Source organism: Falco naumanni, chromosome 6 (assembly GCF_017639655.2).
Source record: "Falco naumanni isolate bFalNau1 chromosome 6, bFalNau1.pat, whole genome shotgun sequence".
In the NCBI taxonomy this organism is placed as follows: Eukaryota; Metazoa; Chordata; class Aves; order Falconiformes; family Falconidae; genus Falco; species Falco naumanni.
In genome coordinates, this window is record NC_054059.1 from 54,945,167 (window position 1) to 54,966,410 (window position 21,244).

At 40.5% G+C, this 21,244-nt stretch overlaps 1 protein-coding gene across 1 annotated transcript in view; it reads right to left on the reverse strand.

Moving 5' to 3' along the window:
- Nucleotides 1-9,862: 9,862 nt before the first annotated feature.
- Nucleotides 9,863-21,244, reverse strand: part of ENPP1 (ectonucleotide pyrophosphatase/phosphodiesterase 1) — a 55,591-nt gene continuing 44,209 nt past the window's right edge. Inside the window, exons 18-25 of the mRNA XM_040597559.1 lie at nucleotides 20,574-20,749; nucleotides 19,994-20,045; nucleotides 17,089-17,243; nucleotides 15,803-15,938; nucleotides 14,744-14,824; nucleotides 13,527-13,659; nucleotides 12,662-12,818; nucleotides 9,863-11,800 (exon numbers count right to left, since the gene is read on the reverse strand). Coding sequence (XP_040453493.1) covers nucleotides 11,633-11,800; nucleotides 12,662-12,818; nucleotides 13,527-13,659; nucleotides 14,744-14,824; nucleotides 15,803-15,938; nucleotides 17,089-17,243; nucleotides 19,994-20,045; nucleotides 20,574-20,749 — 1,058 coding nt within the window. The 3' untranslated portion in view covers nucleotides 9,863-11,632. The remainder of the gene's footprint in view (nucleotides 11,801-12,661; nucleotides 12,819-13,526; nucleotides 13,660-14,743; nucleotides 14,825-15,802; nucleotides 15,939-17,088; nucleotides 17,244-19,993; nucleotides 20,046-20,573; nucleotides 20,750-21,244) is intronic.

Consider the following 21,244-nt stretch of genomic DNA (forward strand, 5'->3'; position numbering starts at 1 on the left):
TTTTCAGACATCGCACTTGATGAAAGCATTACACTAAAAGGGACATTAAATGTAAGAAGGAACAGTAATATTCTTACCTAAATGTATAATAATTCAACCATTCTGACTTTGCATCCTACCACCAAAAAATAAGTTGTTTAAAAACAGTGCTTAAATGTGGCTTTAACTGACACTATACTGTGCCTACATATGGAAGTAGTTAGCAAGGAGAAGTTGGGATGAAATACCAGTGTAAGCTTTGCCCAAAACCCAAGAAGAATCTGAGCGAGGAAGTAGCTCAGTTAACTTATTTTTCCTCTAATTTTCCACTTTTTTTCCTCCCTGCAGTTCCTTTGATTCATGCCCATAAATGGACATACCAAAAGCCACCACATTCTCACAGTGTTTTTCAGCCTGCCTGGAACCAGGAAATACCAGGAATTTCTTCAAGGAACCTGTTCCCAAACTATATTAAAGCCTTCAACACATTTAGCATTTGAATGGTTTAGAAGCATGACTAAGGTCGCATCGCCACTGCACGATCCAGCGACCCAGCATTGCTTCTGCATCAGAGGACAACTGCCTGCAGCCGTTACTGCTAGCCCTGGCTGTTTCAGCTCTTCTCTGTGCTGGTCTGAGCTCACATCCCCAGACAATTCTGAAAAGTTCCCCCGGAAACCTCTGACTGAGTGCTGGGGCAGCATTCCTCAGCTCCTTTCGGTTATTGGGGCAGTGCCAAATGCAGGAGTATTTACGTTTGCTTAATGGTAAGTAAATCCAACCCTAATAGTAGTATAATAGTGTTTATGCTGTGAGGAACAAAGCATCTTACAGCCTCACGAGCAGGACCAAAAGGTTGCTAACGTGCTACTGCAGTCTAAACACAATCCAGCGGTGCCTCCATTCATTACTCAGCCCCATTAATTGGACCGCTGAAAGAAATGCCCAATCTAAAGAAATGTTTGTTGTTTTAAATTAGTCCTATTAAAAAGCAGGTATTTAACAGCTTTCAGCAGCTATAAAATATGTTTTCCAGCTCCTGAGCTAAATGCTAAGAACTAGCTTTTCAGCCAATTCTCAGGACTTAGGTCAGCCTAGGTAATTGACATAACTGCAGTCACACTGGTTTAGACCACCTGTGGCCTTAAGTCCTGAGGCTGTACAATGTTAGGGAACTGCATGGGGCTGTGTGCCTGGGAGGGCTCCCAGGAGGACACAGGCTGACTCCTCTGGCATTTGCTGGGCAATAAGCACTTGCAGGAGCACAAATTTCACAAGAAACTATTCTATAAACAGCTAAAAGGGCAGCCTACTGGGGAAGTAAGCGGTAAGCCAGCGTATCTGCTAAATTAATGTGATGGACAAGGATTCAAAATAGACCTGAAATCCTGTTCAAGCTTTAGACAGTGTAACATCTGGGAAGGCATAAGATACAATCTTAATACACTGTGGTATGGTATGGTGTTAATTATGCTTTCTTAATTACATATTTCTTAATGTATGCAATGAAAAAAAGAAAAAAAAGTCTTTATTCTTAACCAAGGAAGACACTTGATGTCTTCTGATGAGAGAGAATGTCATCATGGACTTTGTAATTTGGCTCAATGCCATGCTCTGAAGGAACTTACTTTGCCCTGACTCTCAGGCTTTGGTTACTTCACATGGGCTGAGCCATTTGCTGATCCAAGAATATGTATGGCCCAGCCAACACGTCTGTAACAGCGCTCTGGTATCACACAGCTCCAGCCCCAGGTGAAGAGCCTGTTGGGAGGAGAGGATTGGTAAAACAGAAAACAGGTGGCCATCTCTCTGGGGTTCAGCTTCACAGCCAACGAGAGCAAGACAGAAAGACGACACTGTGCAAAACTTGCGCCTTCGTCTCCGTGAATCAAGAGCGAGAGAGCAATGCCTGTTTGGTGGAAAGCATGAGAATTAGTTGAGGACCACTACACACTGTAAAGCCAGGGAGTAAAAGTAGACAGTCTTGCTCAGAAAATACTTGTGTTCAGATTTCCAGTTTCTGCCACCTTAAGGAAGGTCAGTGTTAGAGTTCATTGATCTCAGTGGAAAAGAGTATTTGTTTTTGACTGAATTCTCAAGAACACCATGTATGCAAGAGAGCAAACACGCAGAGCAATGGAAATACTTAAAGAGTCACATTTGACCTTTTCCATTTATACATATTGTTCTCATTCTAGGTTTGTTCTGAGGTCAGAAAGTCCAAGGTCAGCAAGTTGATCAAGCTTCTGAAATCTAACATGGTAGGAGTTAATGAAGAAGGCCAGCTCATCTTACCTTGGGAATTGCCATGAATGTCTCTCAATGGGTTTTCCCCTCAGTATCTAGCTGTAGTTGCCCATCTAGGGGAATCTGCTCAGCTGAGGTTTTTCTTCTGCTTGTGACTCCAAATATTTTTATAAGATGGCATAGAAATGAAATGTTTCTTTCTTTCCATTGATCCTTCTGGTCACAGCTCCACAGCCAAGAAGTAGCCGCTTTGGGAAGTCCTACACAGATCAGAACATGCCCCAGCCAGTGATCCTGAATGGATCACAGCATAGCTAATGCCTCTGAGAAGCCATCTGGGATCAGCATTGCAAGGGAAGGCAACATTTGGCTTTGCTTGCTGTGTCAGACGCTCAGCGCTGCCGCTCGTCCTTATGTTCCATAGCAGTAATACACAGCACTGCAGAATTGCTGTTTTATTTTACAGTTATTTGATTAGATACCCAACAAAATGCTGTTAGAGAAGAACTGGCAATATTACCCACTTTAACAGCCAGAGTACTTTACTCTTAGAGCTAGTCAAAATGGGATACATCTAGTTATGTGCATATATGATAAATACATCTTTTATCTCATGAATGCGTTTAGATGAAAATTGATTTTTTGATGAGGCAATTTTGGAGCATGTAATTTCTATGACGCTGTAGGAAGTATGGCAATATATTCTAATATTTAATATAGCTAACACTTAATACACCATCTGAACCGCTATCAGACTAACAAGTGCTGAAACAGCAAATACATCCTGTGCTGGGTGCTGCCCAGGCCCTGTCAGGTCCCAGCTGGCACCCAGCTCTGCTGCTGGGGGTTGCCAGACAGAGCCGGGTCCCAGGGAGGAGACCGGGCTCGGCTCTTTCTCTGCTTCACGCTGACACCGTGTGGCTGCTCTCCCACAACAGCAGCCTTGTGCTCCAGGTATAGGCTTAGGCCTCCATACAAATGTAAACCAAGCTCATTATGCTCTTTTTGGTGGTAGATATTTCGTTTCTTACGTGAAACAATCTGTGCTGTTTTGTTAAGAAGGATGGTGTGAATTAAGCATAGACTTGTTTGGAATACAGGTAATCTTTCTGATTTTCTCTAAAGGTGTTTAAAAGTCATAGCTGCACAGGTCTGAACACCATGCGTTACTTAGACATATGCTTATACATTTGGCACATTATTGTTCCCTATATTAGAGATGCAGAAAATAAAACACCCAAGCATACCGTTAAGACTCCTCTGGAACCAACTGCGAGTCTCAGGATGAGGTCCCACTGATCCTCTTTCTCTCCTGCTTTGGGCTGTTGTCATGCTTTGAACTGGCAGCAGAACAGAAGCCCCTTGGAGACCCTCCCTGGGCATCCTCTGACTTCCCAATGGCACCCATCCTGGAGGAACAGATCACAATAATATGTTATAATGTCACAATAGTTGTGACCAGCAGATACCTGGAAAGATCATCCAAAAGAGAGGTTTATTTATTAAAGGCAACAATATATAAGAGTATTTTTTAAATGTCTTGCTTTTGATCTTGCATGTTTCTTAAAAAGCTAATCAACTCTCCAAGGTTCAAGGTTTAGGATGAGCAGAGCTTGCTTCTCCTCCTTAGATGGATACATAGGCGTTGGGCATCTGTCAGAAATCCATGAAATGATTTTATGTAATTGCATCTCTTTTCCAGTTGACTAATTATGTTACAATAAGCCTTTGAGTTGAATTGTTGAAAGGGAAACTCATTTCCCTCCTGACTTCTTCAACGTGCATAGACAATGAGTCACATTTATTTTGTGTAAGTTTGGTTTGATAAATAGGACTTTGAGTCCGATGCTCTGGCTCTAACTGAAAGCTACTGTAAAGAACCTCTGATCTAGTTCCTTACTTGAGGCCCATTTCACAGAAAATGTATGCTTGTACATACAAGGAGGCAAGAGGGCTGCTGTGCCTCGTCCTCTAGATCCTCTCTACTGCAGATGGCCCCCCAACCAAATTGTGGAGCAGGGTCTGGTACATGGACAGCTACGTTACTTAGAAAGTGGTAAGAAATGATGGGCGTTTGTTAGACGCATATACTTCCTTCATAATTAAGTTTTTTACAGCTTATTTGAATAACACCTTTATTCACTAGTAGCAATGATGGACTGGCCATTCTCAGTCACTCAGAACCAGAGATTCACCTGCGATTTGCTTTCATTACCCTGCTCTTTAACAGCACTGTACACTTGGTCTTCTTCCTGACCAAAGAAAAGAGGGGTTTAGAGACAAGTTGCCTCACATCACCTTTGCCAGGTGAACAGCTTCTAGCAAGGAGTCTTCACAGAACTTCAGACCTTTGCCACTGACTTAACTAAACTGGCTGAAAATGCTCAGTAAGCCTCAGACCTGGCACAGGACCCAGAGGCCTTGAGATACCAATACCACTGGGTCAGGCAAGCTTCAAAAAAAATTCTTCGCTAGGAGTGCCAGACTCCTTGGAAAGGCGTGTGGACAGCCCAGCTTTGTGCTCACCATCAGCCCAGTCCTAACTGACCAAATTCTTCCATGTATAATTCTCTACTAAGAGTTACATCCAGTAACTACCTGTGCACAAGTACTCTCAAGTTGCTGGTTTGAGAATCCAGGTTAGCCAAACATTTCCTTACATAGTTTGCTTTACACAGAAATCTCTCTACCCTCTTTTTTCATATTAAAGGTGGTGGCTCAGCTAAGCAGGTCTAAGAAAATAATTCAGGTTAACTTATCTTCTAAGCACTATATTCCCCACATAAATACTTTGTGCTGTGATTTAGCCTTAGCACTGCTGTTCCAGCTGCTCTCAGGATGGCTTTGAAATTCTTATCATCCGTACCACCCAACAAAACCATCATCTGCATAAAGTGTCAGCACTGCCCCTCTTTTGATGCCCTTTCAGTAATGGAGAAGTTGCACTCTTGATGAAATACCTACAGCTCTATGATTTTTGTGGACTCTGATATTAAGATCCACATGGCTTTTTCTTGTAGATAGGTCTTTTTCTTCCAATACTTTGAGTGTGCCATTATGTCTTTGATGGAAAATATGTCCGTATTCCATAATCTTTATTTTGGCATGGATGATGCTTTGGCAAATTGTCATTGCAAAGGAATCATTTTGGATGTTGCAGGTATCTCCACACTTTATTCAAAGAGCTACATGTCAAGAAGATCTGTGAATGTATCTTTCATCAAAAGCTGAACCTGAATGTCTGTCACTGTTTTCCCAGAGCTACAGCTCTCTATGCCCTCAGATGACAAAGCTATTGAGTCTGCAAGTCATTGTAATTCATGGTAAGGACTTAGAGCCAGCTGGTGGGTATGTCTAAGAATTGGTACCTTCTACCTCAAGGTGTTTTCTGATTTTCACAAGTTTGTTTGCTCTGCCCTTGACACATACTGAGAAGTGTCCAGTCAAATGAAAACTCTCCTCCACATGAACGGTGTATCAGTCCAAGTCTGGAACTTCAGATCTGCAGACAAATTTTTGGACTTAATGGAAGTACAGACCTTACCACCCAATCCATTAGCTGACTTTCCTCTGAAGTTGTGAGAGTTCATTGCCATACCACCCCACCTCTCATGTTTGAATCAGGCTATTTTGGCTCCAGCGTGTTCTGATCTTGCAGTATATGGGGGCAAGGTGTCTGGGGTCATGCTTTTGCTGCTTTTGATTTCCCTTTTTTTTGCAGAAAACTATGGACCACCTGGTTTATATTATGTAAACTTTAAGACGACATCCGTTTCTGCAAGATATCCCAAGAACAATTATTCACCTCAGTGATGAAGTGGTTGTTAAAGAGTGACACTGCATTTCTGCTCTGTCGAACTCAACAGAGGGAGTTAGCAATGTGTGTTTTAGGTGATTTTAGCTCATTTGTACAAGGAGAGAAAATTGTTAACATCTGTGGTGCAGTTAGTTCCATTGGTGTGTCTGATACACAGGATATACAATCATTTATATATAAAAAACTTCCTCAGTATTAGAAAGTTACAGCATAACCTTCTTCTGCTGATTTTTTTTTTGACTGTTTGCACCCCAGTAATTCAGTCTTCCCAGTGGTCTCATCTCTAAAAATTATAGTAGGAGTGTTAGCTAATAACAGGAATGTGAAGTATTTCCTAAAAAAGCCTAGGAAAGCCTGTTCTTTTCCAGCTGGTTTGCCTGGATTTCTCCTGTCCCTGGGCCATATTTCCTTAGAAAATGTACTTACTGAGCGCAACAGATCTTTTCCCAGCAATCTCAGACCAGACCAGAAGAGGGCCAGACACCACCACCAAATGCAGCTGCATTCATTATTCAAAGTAAAATGATACACATGTGATTATCAAACATTGCACTTCCCTAAGCAATTTGTTTTGGACAGCAGAATCAAGTGTACATCATTCCTTTCTCCAGTGTGAAGAGGCTAAATACATTTTTAAACCTAGTTACAGCAATATAATAAAGAGTATAATTAAAATTTTGTAGTGGACTGTTCCATCTTATGCAGCCAACAGGTACAAGATTTCAAAGTGAATTAATCATCTGCGAACAGCACACTTTCTGCCACCGAGAAATTCAAAGCTCTGGTACAGATGCAGGATGACAAAGGTGAAGCTTCCAGCACAGAGATACAGAGACATAAACAAATGCTCTTTCAAGCCCCACAGAGAGGCTTGTGCTGAAGTGCAGTTTTTCCAGAGTGCTGCAAACACAGCACCTCATACCATGTAGACTGACTTTCAGTCATGTCTATATGCCTTATGGACATGACCAGAGGGCGCTTCTGCTGTCTTCTGGTCAGGGGGAAATCAGTCAGGAGCTTTGGGGTGACTCGAAATGTTTCCATCTCGCTATATTTGTTTTATTTCAGCAGAGAAACTAAAAACAGAAAGGACTAAACCTGCAATAAAAGGCAACACAAATTTAACACATGTTGTGGCTGAGGAGGAATATGATAATTTGCAATGGCATCCTCTAAAATCTGTTGCCAGGCTTCCATAATTATTGCAAGTTTGTCCATGGTCTCCATAGAAGCCTTTCCTGAAGCTTGAGGCCAGTGTGGTGACTCACAGTGGTTCAGTAAGGGCCTTTACTCCTTTCCAAGGGAGTCTGAGTCACAGGATGCCAAACCTGGACTGGTTTCCTGTAATACAGAGGTTCCTGAGTGATGGCAGACATACCACTCATGGTACACAAGCCACCTCAGTGTGGTGCTCCAACACCTCCCAGATATTGCTGCAGGGTATACAAGGGTAAGCAGGAGACATTGCTGCTGCTGCCACTGGCAATGGTGGTACCCAAACAAAAATATTTGGAAACTTCGGCTTTAATAAGTTGCTAGGCTCACACTAACTCTGTCCCTGAACTCCTAAAAACAGTTTACCACAGCACAGCAGTAAAAGAGCTGAGTATAGCCCTTGCCTGGAGCCCTGGGATGGTTTCCTGACCTCGTTAGTGGTGCTGCTGTGGGCAGTGTTACAGCAACTGCCCTGTGACCCTGAAGGAGAGGTCCCACACTGTGCTGTCACCCCTGAGCACCATGGGTATGATGGGCAACTTGTTCTGGCACAGGTGCTCCTCAGCAACAGGCTTGCATTTTGTGGCAGATCTTGGAAGAAGGGAGGTCAGAAATGAGATCTTTCCTCCCAGCTGAGTGCCCTAACCACAGAGTCACAGATTTCATCTTTTATATTCCTTTTTGTCTTCTGGTCCCCATGAATCTTGTTTTCCTGGAAAAGTGGGTGCCCTCCCAGGCAGCAGAAGGGTAGCTCCTCCCAGCTTGCCAAGCCTGCTTTAAAACCTTGTATTTAAAGGGATAATTTTGTACTGTGAATCTCCTCAGACTATGGAAAGGCAGAAGCCCAGGCCACCCACTCGCCGGATGAGACAGGGCAGCTCTGGCAGGTGCCGTGAGCAGATAGCTGTTGTGCACTAGGCTGGACACAGTGGTTTATTTGATTTGCCAGATGAAGCCAGTCTCAAATACAGGTAGTTAGATATTGCTTCATTTTCTTAAAATAAAGCAATCTGCAGTAGATCCTGAGATAAATAAGACCAAGAAACCTGTAATGCATTAATCAAGTGAATTACCTTGCAGTTACCAATGGGAGCAGCCAGCGATACAAATCTGTACCACCTGAATACCTCTGAAAGCACAATTCTACATGCATTTTTCCAGCAGCAAACCCATCCTGAGATGTCCCCTGCCTCTCCACTGATTCCTACACCTTGGCATCCCAGAGCTGTCAGCTTCTTGGGTAGGTTAAGGCTTGCCTGCCCAAAATTGTGTGAGGACCCATTTAATTCCTTAAGTAACCAGCCTACCCCACTGCTTAACTTGTCCCACAGTTAGACAGCCCATGCCTTAACCAGATGTCCACTGTTGCATCTTCAGGCCCTTTCTTTCTGAACTCAGCAGCCAGAAGGACTTGATTAGCTCTGCCCACCCTGGAACAATCTTTGACATCTGCGAAGGTTCCTACCACCTCCTTCCTCAGCCATCCTTTCCTTACCCTAAACATATATTGCTGAGGAGACAGACTGGTCAGCATCTTCCCTGTATCAGTGGGCACCAATTGCAGCCTACAGCATCCCCTGGTGCCTTCCCCAAGAATGCCTGGCAACACACAAAACTGCTAGGCACATCCAGTTCAATGGCCTTTAGTCTGCGCCTCCACCGTCTTTTTTTTGCCTGCAAGAAGGCCAGGCTACACAGCAGCTAACATTAAGAAGCAGTTACACGTAATAATGCTGACAGTCATGTCACAACGGCATTGCTGTTAACACCTTCCAGCTTCATTAACCGAGAACGTTCAGTGGAGCTGCGGCACCATCCATCAGCTGAAACAGAAAATATTTTACACCCAGATAGACAAAGCTGTCAAGTTTTTGCAGAATTACAAGTTTGATGGTGGCTGCAGCATGCTCCTTGGGGCCCACTGGGCTTCAAAACCACAACACAGTACATGTCATCCTGTGGTATTACCAGCTACTGGATACCACGACTAGCACCAGCATTTACTCACAACGCTCTAATATCACCCTTACAAATGTCTCTAAAATGCAAGGATGAAGAAATAAAATAAGCAAAACTATTTACACTAAGATCAAATCAGGCTAGCTTTCTTCCCTATCAAGATCACTTCTCAATTTCTGGCAGTCACATTCCAAACACATCTCAGCCACTACCCTCTCTTTACGACTATAATGGCTTTCACAGCCACTCTCTCTTCCAAAATCCTCCCTAGGTCAAACCAGCAGTCATCTGCTTGAAGCCTACCCTGTTCCTTCTTTACCCAGGAACTAGGGTAGCCCTGCCTCTTAGCTGAAACTAGCATTGCTTCACTTTCTGAAGATGTAAACATCTGCCATTTGAATTCAGGAGACCGTACGAGTTCTAAAAATAAAGAACCTCTTGACCATCTTTCTTCGTATCTTCTCCTTCCAATTATGAATGCAACTTCAACATTCCAATTGGAGATGTTATCTTCAACTTAAAGAGCAGGGATTGAAGCGAGCCTCTCCCCACCCCCCAAAAATAATGTGAAATTGTGCTCTATATCTGCACTAGTGTTTAACTAGCCAGTAGCACTTGTTACAGAAAGGATCATGAACAGCACACTACTAATAACGTTTTTATTGGTCACAGGCAATGGTACAAAGCAGTTACACTGAATAATGCTGTCACAGTCATATCATAATGTGAGGTTGCTACAACACATTTAAATTTCACACAGTGAAACTACTGTAGGAAAAAAAGAGTCATGCTTGTAACAGAAGATCAAGAATACATCTGGTTAGAAGAAAAAAAAAAATATGGTCCCAGGATTTCAAACCACTCAAACTGAAGTTAATGGAAAAGCTTCCACTGACTTAAGCAGGCTTTGAATCCAGCTTCCAACATCCCCTGACCAAGCTGTAAGGTAAACTGCCTCTCTGCTCAGTCACAGGCTCTTCATTCTTCTAACATACTTGTGCGTGCTGTATCTTCTTCTTTTTAAATGAGAAGAACATAAATGTGTAATTGACTATGCCAAACTTTATATATAACAGAGCCAGTTTTGGCTCATCAGCTTTAGAGAGAGTGGGAGAATTAAAAAAAAAAAATGATAGCATGTGTACTGGAAAAGGAGGGAGTTCCTACACTCCTGAGTGCCTGTAGCAGCTGTTTGTGTAGCCTGAAAGCTTCCAAGAAAGCTCATTTCATGCTTCTTCAGAATTTGCATCTGGCAGTGTCTGCATTCCAGATGGGTAACTTCTGTGAGCTGAAATTTGGATGATGTAGCATGAAGAACAGCTACAAATGCAGCTAGGATCTGGTCATTTGCCACCAATGGACAACCAAAGGGGGCTGGAACTAGATGATCTTTAAAGGTCCCTTTCTAACCCGAACCATTCTATGACAGGCCTGTGGGCATTTACAGTAGCAATGAGATGTGCCATTAGAGAAGATCATCTTACCAGTCTAAGGCAACAATCTCACTGCAAAATTACATTTTCTTGACAAAAATGGGATTTCAAAACCATAGCTGACAAAATCATGCACCTAACTGAGAAAGACCTCTTTGGTTCAGGAAAGCAAAATTTTTTTTATCAAATCTAAGTTTAATTTGAAGCAAGATAATTATTTCTCAGAAGAAATTAATTCAGGAAATCTCTGAGCTCTGATTTGCAGGTGACTTGACACATCTTACATATACCTGCTCATTCTGAGGATGCATAGCAAGCAAGTTGTGCATCACACCCTCCATCAGTGTATCAGAGCACCAGAGACACCAGAGGGCAGCAACATGCCAAGGCTGCCCAGCCAACAGCTGCATTAGCCAGGTGCCTGCTCATTTTGGGGAAGTTTCAGTTAGCAGTCTTACGTACCTCAGCATAGCTTCTTGCACCATAATGCTGCACAATTTTATGAGACCCACAGCTCAGAATGTAATTCATGCTTCAAGGAAAAGTGGAGTTAGAGGTGCTGTTGTTTGTATTTCAGTGGTCACCAAGAATGTAGTTATTTCCCAGAACCGTATTTGCTAGTTACCTAGATTTTTAAAGTAGAATATAGATCGTAACCCATGCTTTATAAACTTCTCCCTCTCCAGTGCATATAAAAAGATAACATTTTTGTTCGTGTCTCAGACTAGGATGATCAAATGCTGTTAGCATTTAATAATGGACATGGTTCTACCACATTCAAGTGGAAATGACAGGAGTTGCCATCCTGTGTTACACACGTAGTCCACCAGGAGTCCCTGAGATACAAATATGGCACCCACTCTCCTCCCTACTGGCATTTTGGTCAGAAGTTCTCAATAAATGTTCCAGCTTATTAAAAAAAGTTTTCATTCTATTTACAAATCAGTTGTGAAATGTATAGCAATATTCCATAGGAAAAAAATCAGACCATTTCAAAAGTTGGTAAATATGTTTTTAACTGTAAAATGTCAGACACAGGCTGTTTTCTTTCTTGATAGAAGCTGAGTCCAGTAATTAATTCTACATCTCTGATCCGAGCTGTATGAAACTTCATTCTCTCTTCAACCCACATAGACTCAGACTTGCCATCCTATTAGGACAGAAGGAAAAAGGGTTTGTAAGACATCTTTTCTTTCTGACGTACATTTAATCAATTAGCAAAAGACATTCTAATGTTTTAGAAAGATCAAAAGCAGTAACTGTTGGCAAACATCTAACAAGCAGTTAGTAGTACAGATAGTTATAAAGCTTGCCTGAATTTAGCACTTGCTGTTACTTCCTCAAGGGTACAGAGCTTGCAGCTGCACCAGTGGAAGTTGGTGATAATGGGGAAGGGCAGGTGAGGTTCAGCATTAATCCACCACCCCTATGATTAAACCATTCCTGAAAGCTGTGCCTGACTTGAGCAGTGACTTGCGTAATTCTACCCTACAGGATAGGTCTACACAATCCCCATGTTTTTTTCCTGTTTATATGGAGTGTAGCTATGTGCATTCCCATCACAAGGCCAAGGTACTTGATCTAGAAGCAACCAATGCTCTTCAGGAACATCTGTGTCTCCTTTTGAGTCTGCCTTTGGCCTAGCACTGACCCTTCTTTGTGGGTGACTCATCTTTTCCTAGAAGCCCTTCATCCTTCTCAGCTGTTGACTGGGTATTTGCTCTACAGAAGCCTATGTACACATCACACTGATGGTCTCAATGTACTCCGACTCTACTTTGCTAGCTGTTAAAAGTTTTGCTCTTCAAAGAGAGAACTTCTGTTTCAACATTTGAGCGTATATACAGACTTCAGTATAATTCTGTTTACAAAAATATTGTCTTCTCTCTCAAGACTACCATGACGGACTGTACTGCTTTTACAGTCTCTTAACTAGTTAATCACTGACATCCAAGCAAAACAAGCTCAAGCCTGACTTCAGGTATTTATGGGGACCGAGCAGACTACTTACTGCACAGCTTTCACTGTTGTCTTCTCTGTGAGGTACGAGGAAAGCCAAGGCATCTAGACACTCTTCACACTCCAGAGGAGTTTCAGAAGTATTTTTACAACTAGTCAGCACAATGAAGAAGTGAGTTGGAATTGGAACTTCTGAGTTACCAGGGTGTCTGAAACACAAAGGATGTTTCTGTAAATCCACCAAATCATACTTGCACAAAGAATAAGTGACAGCAGTCTGCTATATTCTGGCATATCAATTTTAGCAACCCACCTATTTAGCCCAAAGAAATCTTAGGCCTGGAAAGAAAACTCCAGATTACTATTTTGCAAATCAAGTTTGGCTTGTAGGCTGATCTAAGTAACATGTTTGGTGAGGTATAACAACAAACTGATTTATCATAAAAACATGTAAGAATCCAAAGTAGATGGAGAGTTCAGCCTGAGCCCAGAAAACCATCTGCCTGCTGGCCTGAACCAGTTTTGCCAACTTGTGTATTTGTACTCACAACTTTGTAGTGGAACACTACCAGCCTAGGAAGTGCTGACCACACCACTGCTCGTCCACTCCTAGAGACAGTGTCATAAGATTTCAGGCTAGTGGACATTCTTCTGCATGCAACATCTTCCATTACACTTCACTTTCAGGTTTTAAGATCACATATTTTGAGAGTGCATTTTTCCTTTGTGCTTGTTGCTTATTTCTTAGCTTTACACTTCTGTATCTGTTTAGGGCTATTTGACTGTTTCTTTGAACTGATGCAGCCTCCCAAGGCCCCACCTCCACGAGATGCTTTCCTTGATAACAAGGATCGTAATTACTTTTTGACCACTAATAGGGAAAGGAAACAAAGAATTAGGATATGAAAGGTTCCTACCTTTTCACCTTTTCTGGGGTATCATAGAGACCATCAGAATCATAATCAAACACAGGACCACTGACTACATTGACACCACTCCTGGCTGCAACATATTCAGGTAGCAGGTATTGATGGAAGTAGTTCCATAACACTGAAACACAGTAATGGAAGTGGGAAACACAGTGTGCAAGGTAATAGCTGTTAATATAATTCTGCAGAGTTTTCAGCGGAGTATAAACAGACATGATAAGCTAGAAAAATAACAAATTATACAAGTGTTTACAGTTTAAGAGATTGCATCTAAGTGAGCAGCAGCATGCACTGCAGCATCTCCTGGCATTGTGGTTTCACAGTCACCCTACCACAAACCTGACTGAGGCATACTGATGCTGCTACCCTGTGGCCTTGGGTTTCTTTCCTTGGAAACCAAATCATGGAGAGGCTACAGGACAGAAGGTGAGAGAAGACCATGCCTGCTTGGGTCTTCACCGCTATCAAGTTGGCCTGGCTAGCTTGTACAGCCACACCTATGATCTGGGAAGTATCTTACCTGTATGATATTTTTAATTACAGTTAAGAGTTGACCACTATTCCATTACAAAACAAGACATATCTTTTGTCCAGAGGAAGTGCCATAGTTAGCCTTCTTTTTGACCAGGAATATGCTTAAAGTCAGTCAACATCTCATGTTCCCTCTCACCTAGGAAAGGCCAGGTCTTCAGATCTTTTCTACTGGAGATGTGATTATTTTCCTGTTTCCTTAGTGATTCAGATCCTAGATTCCTGCCTGGAAACCCATCTGAGTTTAGAATGCATTCCTAAACTGGAAATTAATTGAATTCCCATAATTTTATGTGGTATCTGGATTCTCTAGAGAACATTCAATATAAACCCCCTGTTTAGGTAGGGAGGAAGATGTAAACAAAAATGTCACACATTAAATGGAGACACTTCTACTATGTTCCCACGTAATGAGCCAGTTGATTAGGAATCATAAGCTCACAATGGTGGGCCTTTTCCACATAGGTGATAATCCTACTTTAAGGAACTTTTCACTCAAGTAAGAAACCCACAGTTGGAAGAGGTCTCATTTTATGGAAGCAGCTGAACCAGGGGTCATTTGCATGGTTTGAAGGCAAGCAAAAAAACAAACACACACAAAACAACCCACAAAAAAATCAGTAGTCTTTCTTACATTCAGCTGTGCACAAAAAACATACATACAAATAAAATACCTTTAAATGCAGGATACATTGGTACAATGTTGCTGGTAAGCAAGGCATCATAGTGATGTTTCTTTGCATCTGTCATAAAATCTAAAAAAAAAAAAAGCAATTCGTTACTTGGATTTGTTACTTTAAGCACGAAAATGCAAGTTTAAGGATTGGTGTAGTAAGGTGCAGCTGACCTAACTTCACTTTCCAAAGCTGATGTGGGTCTAAGTGCTAATTTCAGTACATGCTGGATCCATCCCAAATAAATAGTCTTAGCAGCAGCAGCAATTGCTCTTGTCAGATAAAAAGTGGACAAATTTTCATGAGATTAAAAATATCAGCACAGGCTTCTGAGTTGTGGAGAGGGGAATAAAATTCCCTTTATGAATGTCAGACCAACTTTTTCTCACTGCAGAACCTAGGCATAAAAATAGGAGCTCTACTGGAGCTTTGCACTTGTTACAGATGTTTAACTAACCTACTACTCAGTACTTTATGCAGTAAATTTAAAATGCTTCTAAATCAGGTCAGCAACAGTTCACAAACAATTTAACCATTTGTAAACAGCTAAATATTTTGTAATATGTTTGAGAATCTGAGATATGCTCTTCAGACCAATGCTGAATTGCTTTACTAAAGACTACATATGGCACACAACAGTATATTTCACATAGAAAATGAACTTGTCAAGGCAGCTTTTTTACACAATGAAACATCCCTAAATTTTACTTTGCCTAGTTCCAATTAGCATCTGTCATACACAGTGAATTTGCAATTTACTAACTTGCCAGATTTGGGTCAAGGTTTACATGTTCCTTTCAGTTTCTTCTATGAGATGCCACTTTAGAAACCTTACAAGTTCCAAAGCTTTTGGGGAGTACTATGTGACCTCGGACAACCCCACTAACTGCTGGAAGTGCCTAAAATGTTTTTATTTCTCATATGCCGAACTGAACTGCAACAAATCAGCAACTACTGCTTCATACTTTTAGTTATCAAGAACATCTATAAAAGACTACACCCACCACACCACATGTTATTTAAATCACATATGCTGTACAATGAAGGCTATGCACATACTTGGAGGAGAAAGGAATCCGTAAGTTAGGCGAGGATGATTGCTGTAGAACAAGCATGTCTGGTTATGATTAAAAGAAATACGAACATCCTTGTGTAAACAGCTGGAGGTAGCTTCTGTAGCAGAAACCCACTTGTCCTATTGAATAAGAAGAAAGTATCACTGGTAAAAGAGATACTTGAGTTACAACAACTCTCTTGGTGAGGGGGACTGCAGAACTCTAAATATTTAGCTGCAACTGCTTTTTATGGTGTGAAGGGACTTAACTAAGATGCAAGAATTGTTCCTTTTATCAGCAGAAAACAAGCCATCCCATCCATTTCATATATTTTGGAAATAAAGTGAACAGAGTTGCAGCATTTTAATTGAGTTGAGAATAACATATTCCAAGAGAATTTAAATATGCCCATTAAAGATAACCTGATATACTGTAAAAGTACTTGTTCGTTCAAGCTAGGAATCAGAGGCAGCCAGATGTGGTGTTAGCCATCTTTCTCCACTGGGCCCCTTGTTACAGTAACTGGTTGCTTCACGCCACTAACTTCAAAATATTTTTGAGGAAATCTTGGAAACCTTGGCAGAGTTTAGTATAAATTTAATCGTAACAGTCATTGTTTAAAACCTGATTCTTAGATAATCAAACTAAAAAACATCCTCTACCATCCTAATTCCTTTTAAGGATGATGTGTCTTCTAAATTTTCTCCGAATGGGAAAGGCTAACTTGAAAAGCTCTGCATGAACAGATGCATCTTTCCTGCCCCGAACCCTATCCTTAAAGTGCCTTTTTTTGTTGTTGTTGTTTCCGAATCAGGACAATTTTCTGAGAGAAGGATCAGATCAGGGCATGAATTGTTCAAGATAGTCCATAGATCTTTTCAAAAGGATCCTGCTACATTACAAACACTGCTTTAAGACCACAAAACCCCTGCTGAGATCACACTAAGGACAGCACCAGAAGACTGCTATAGCAGACCTATGCTGCCAAGCAGTAAGCCAGTGCAGACTCATAGGGTCTCTATATCAATGGCAACAGGCTCCTCACCTCCTGGTGGATCTGCTTGCTTTGGAGGCAAAACTGCAGCTCTCCCAGAGAAACAGGAAGAAGTCAAAGCCAATTCTTATTATAGGAAAGTGAAAAAAGCTCATACAAAATTCTTTTTCTCATGTAACTCTATATAGTTCCCTGGGAGATAACATCATAAGCAGATCTCAGAAGCATTCAGGAGTAATTGATATTCAAGCTTTTTACCTTTCAGTATTGCTTCTAACCTTTTTTCATATACTTACATCTTTGTTAAGAGTATATGCACTCCAGAGAGGCATTCTGTAGTCTTTGCTGTATCCACTCACATAGCGGTAATGGTAGAGGAGGCAGTAATTATGCCTCTTCTGGAGAACCCTGGGCCGTCCGTAGGGCAAAGTAAGTTTCTCTGTTTTCTTAACTGCGGCAGAAATAGTGCTTGTTACAATTAAAATCAATATTGGTTTTTAAGTATCTCCCTCTTTTACACACCTAACATTGGCAATTGGAAATTGAAGCAATCAGAGAACTCAGTAACAAGAATGAAAGTTTTTCTTGTTCTGTATCAAAGGTATATTTTCTATGCTAAGGCAATAAATTCGGTGACAAAGCCACTATAAAGCAATATAAAGCTTATACTGTACAAATTAAGTTTATATTTAAAACAAAAAAATTTACACTTCAAAACAGGAGATGGATTAAAGCTGCAAAGTTAAAGTCTTTGTTCACTTTGTATTTCAGTTTAAACACAATGTGGGATCTGCTTCCACATAATATTTAGATGGGACAGTAACCAATTGTGGCAATTTGAAGTCTGCTGAGGGGACTATTTTAGTAGAAACCAAAGTCATATGTAAAAGTGACATTTAAAAGAGAGAGAGATCTAAATACATAATCCAGTGAAGTACTGATTGGATTTTCAGACCTGCAAAGACTTGCTTTGTAATAGTGCGATAGTCACAAAATCTTCATCCTCCCTCTCTCTCATGGGACCACATCTCCTTAGAAACTTTGTATACGGAGAAAGGTATCTCCAAACCTTTAATACATGATACTGCAAAGGTTTTTTGCAGAGCTTTGCCAAAGGCATTGCCTGTTTATTGGCCAACTAGTATATCCAATGGAAGAGTGAAAGCTTTCCTTTAAAATTGTATCAGGAAGAACCCACGTGGGATCAGCAAAGTGTGAAAAGCAAAGCAGAATTAGCAACAGAATTACTGTAGAGACAACTACCTTAAAGAACAAAAATTATCAAAACAAAGTAACAAAACATGTTTTGCCATCATTAGCGCAGTCAAATGTCAGTAGAAAGTTTCAGGGTTTAACTCCTAAGGTAAACTTGAATTTCATCAAAACTTTGAATATTTAAATTTTTGCCAAACTGGAAAAAAAGAAAAAAGATTTTCACATTTTGAGTTCTCTGATGCAAAATAAAAATTGAGGAAAACTAGCACATCATTGAAATATTTTAAAATAAAAATACTACTTTGCCTTTGAAAATGCAAGTATTTTCAACTATTATATGACTGGAATTATAAAGACGACATCAGTATATTTTCCATTAAGGATGTCAAAACCATCCACAAATTATGCAGAACCATGATTTCAAAGTAACTGTTTTATATGGGGAAAGAATGTGAGCAATGAATGAATGCTGCAGTTGTTTTCCACAGTAATTCTACAACACACACACAAAAGACAAGATTGTGACGTTTATTTCTCCACCCACGAGGGAAAAGGCAAACCATTCTTTTTTCCATAAAACTAAAAATGCAGTTAATATTTTGTTGTTCTTATAGGCTATGAACTTAGGACAATCAATGAGAGAATATGAAAACCGAGGTAACTAATAAAGCCTGAAGAGTCATAAGGAGCATCTGGGCTGGTTACTAGAATTCTGTAATGTGTGATAATGCTTTTTGTATCTAATTAATAAGTGCTTAATTAATAAAATTTACAAGGAAATTACTGCTATTAAGACCAGTGCTAAGCCAGCTCTCACTGATAATCCAAGCAAAATCCTGCAGTGGCAAAAAGATAGGTTTAGAGCCTTTAGGCTCCTACTCCTACAAAACAGAACTGAGACAGGCTATGCAGCTGGCCTTGCAATATTTCTTTAAAGCCCAGTTCAGCAAGGCATTCAGGCATCCACTTACAAATTAGCAGAGTCTGTTTCTATGCAACCACTTGCACACTTAGGGGAAAGCACACCGTATCATACTAACTGGATTTAATTTTGTTTCATAAATGTTACAATAGTGGTAGAGTTATTTTAAAAGGGTTCTGGGACACATTTTAAAAAGATGCCCTGGTTGTTAGCGGGAAAGAATCAAGAAAGCTCTACCTGCTTTTTGTGCCAGAACAAACTATACAAATTAACATAAGCATTAAATTAGCTCTGAATGAGCAGCAAATACTGGTTCCTGCCTGTAATTGGCATTTAAGTCCAGATCCTAATAGTGAGCTACAGTGGAGTATTGCCAAATACAGTTTATTTGCATAAGAAACAAGTTTTCATGAACATACATGAGGCAAAGTCTTTATCAACCTATTTCTTTGATAGCCCATCATCTTGATTTCATCTTTGAAAGTATTAGCACCAAGGGTTACATTTCATTTTGGACTTATGGTTTTCATTATTTACTTACTGTCCTACTTGCTTCATGCTCAAAATAGTTAATTTTGTTTTACAAATCATCAGCACATCTATAGCCTTGCAAACTGCAGCTCAAACATGGTGTGTAAACATCCAAAGAATGGAAATAAAGCATAAGTAAAAAAGGCAACATCTTAAGACCGTGTAGAATACACCTTACACTTCATTAAAAGTATTTTGCCACCGTGATGCTGGTATTTCCAGGGATTTCTTATCAGGTACTTTCCCATACCATGCTTTTGCTTCCCATTCTAGAATGGTCATTACTTCAGTGCTAGAAAAGTCAAAAGTATCACATAATACATGTGCATAAAGACACATGCATAAGGTTAGACATTTATTTCAGAACAAATTGTTCCATAGGACTGTATTTGAAAAACTCAGAACTGTAGTCCCAGCAAGTATTTCAAATATTTACCTCATGTACTTGAGTTACTCAGAAGCTTAAATATAGAACATTTTATTTTTTTAATAATTTTTTGTTACCCTTCTATATTACTATCAAAAGTTCTTACCTTCTGTTTCAGTGAGATTTAAACGCTGATGGAAGTCCCTTATTGGCAAACCCTACAATTATAAAGCAAAATCAATGAGATTCTATTGTGTTCTACAAAGCATACTATGAGCCACTACTACATTTAACACACCAAATGTAACATCTGCCTTGCAAGTTATCCCTATACAGAACTCACTAATATCTACTGAGTAGGGCCACAGAATTTTCAGAAACAAATAGTTTTTACCACAAACAGATCTACAGCCTTGAAAACCACAGCCCAAAACACAACATTCACAGAACGGAAAATTCAACATAATTAAGTGAAGCAAGCAAGAACTGAAAGCTTTCCCCATCAAAGCTTGCTTCTCTGGCATTTACTAGGTTTTTCAGAGCTGAATATGACTTAACATAAGAAAACTGCAAAATGAATATATTAACACAGGCTAGTACCCGCTAACTCCAGGTGAGATTTGATTTGGAAACCAGTAGTAGGGGACTGCAAAACTAGTAGGAAAACACTGGAAAAGCCAGAGTTTCATTCTTTAAATACAACACAGATGTCTGCCTCCACAGCTTTAACCTTTTTCAGTACTTACCTCTGTCCGGCAGGAGCAGCCAAGGCTCACTGAAAAGGCTCTTTGTCCCACCACAGAGCAATCAGAAGGATGGCTTGTTTCTTTGGGATGGTGGGGGGTGTAAACAGGGTTCCTTAAAAGATGGTTTAGGCGTCCATGGGTTCCATTGTTTGGGGCTGGTTTCAAATCAAGCAAATCTATGAAAGAATTCAAGTGATATTAACAGGAGCACTGCTGCTTGTATTGCAGTTACAAGTATGGGTGAGTCAATAAAGCTGCACTGCTTGCTGCTCATAACACCGAAAAGGGAAAGCAATACAACCCTTTTAAAAGGGAGCATACATGTTCTTAGCTAGGGCTCAGGATGGTATTAGTCTGCTTGTAAAGAGGGACAGAACAGCACACACACAAAAAAAATAACAAATGAAATGAGAAGTGAACTTGCAGCATCCAAACTTGCAGTGGGGAACAGAATGGCAAATCTCAAACACATGAAGCTAGTCGCCACCTAGCATTGAAGCTTTGTGAGAATAAGTTTGGGGTCTTTTTGTTGGTTTGGGTTTTTTTTATTACCTGGAAATTAAATGCATAAGCTTCAGCTAATAAGTATCACTAAAGGGTAAAGCCACAGAAGAACCTAGACAGAACACTGTTTCTTTCTGCTTGTCACTTAGGTCTAAAATGTTAAGCTT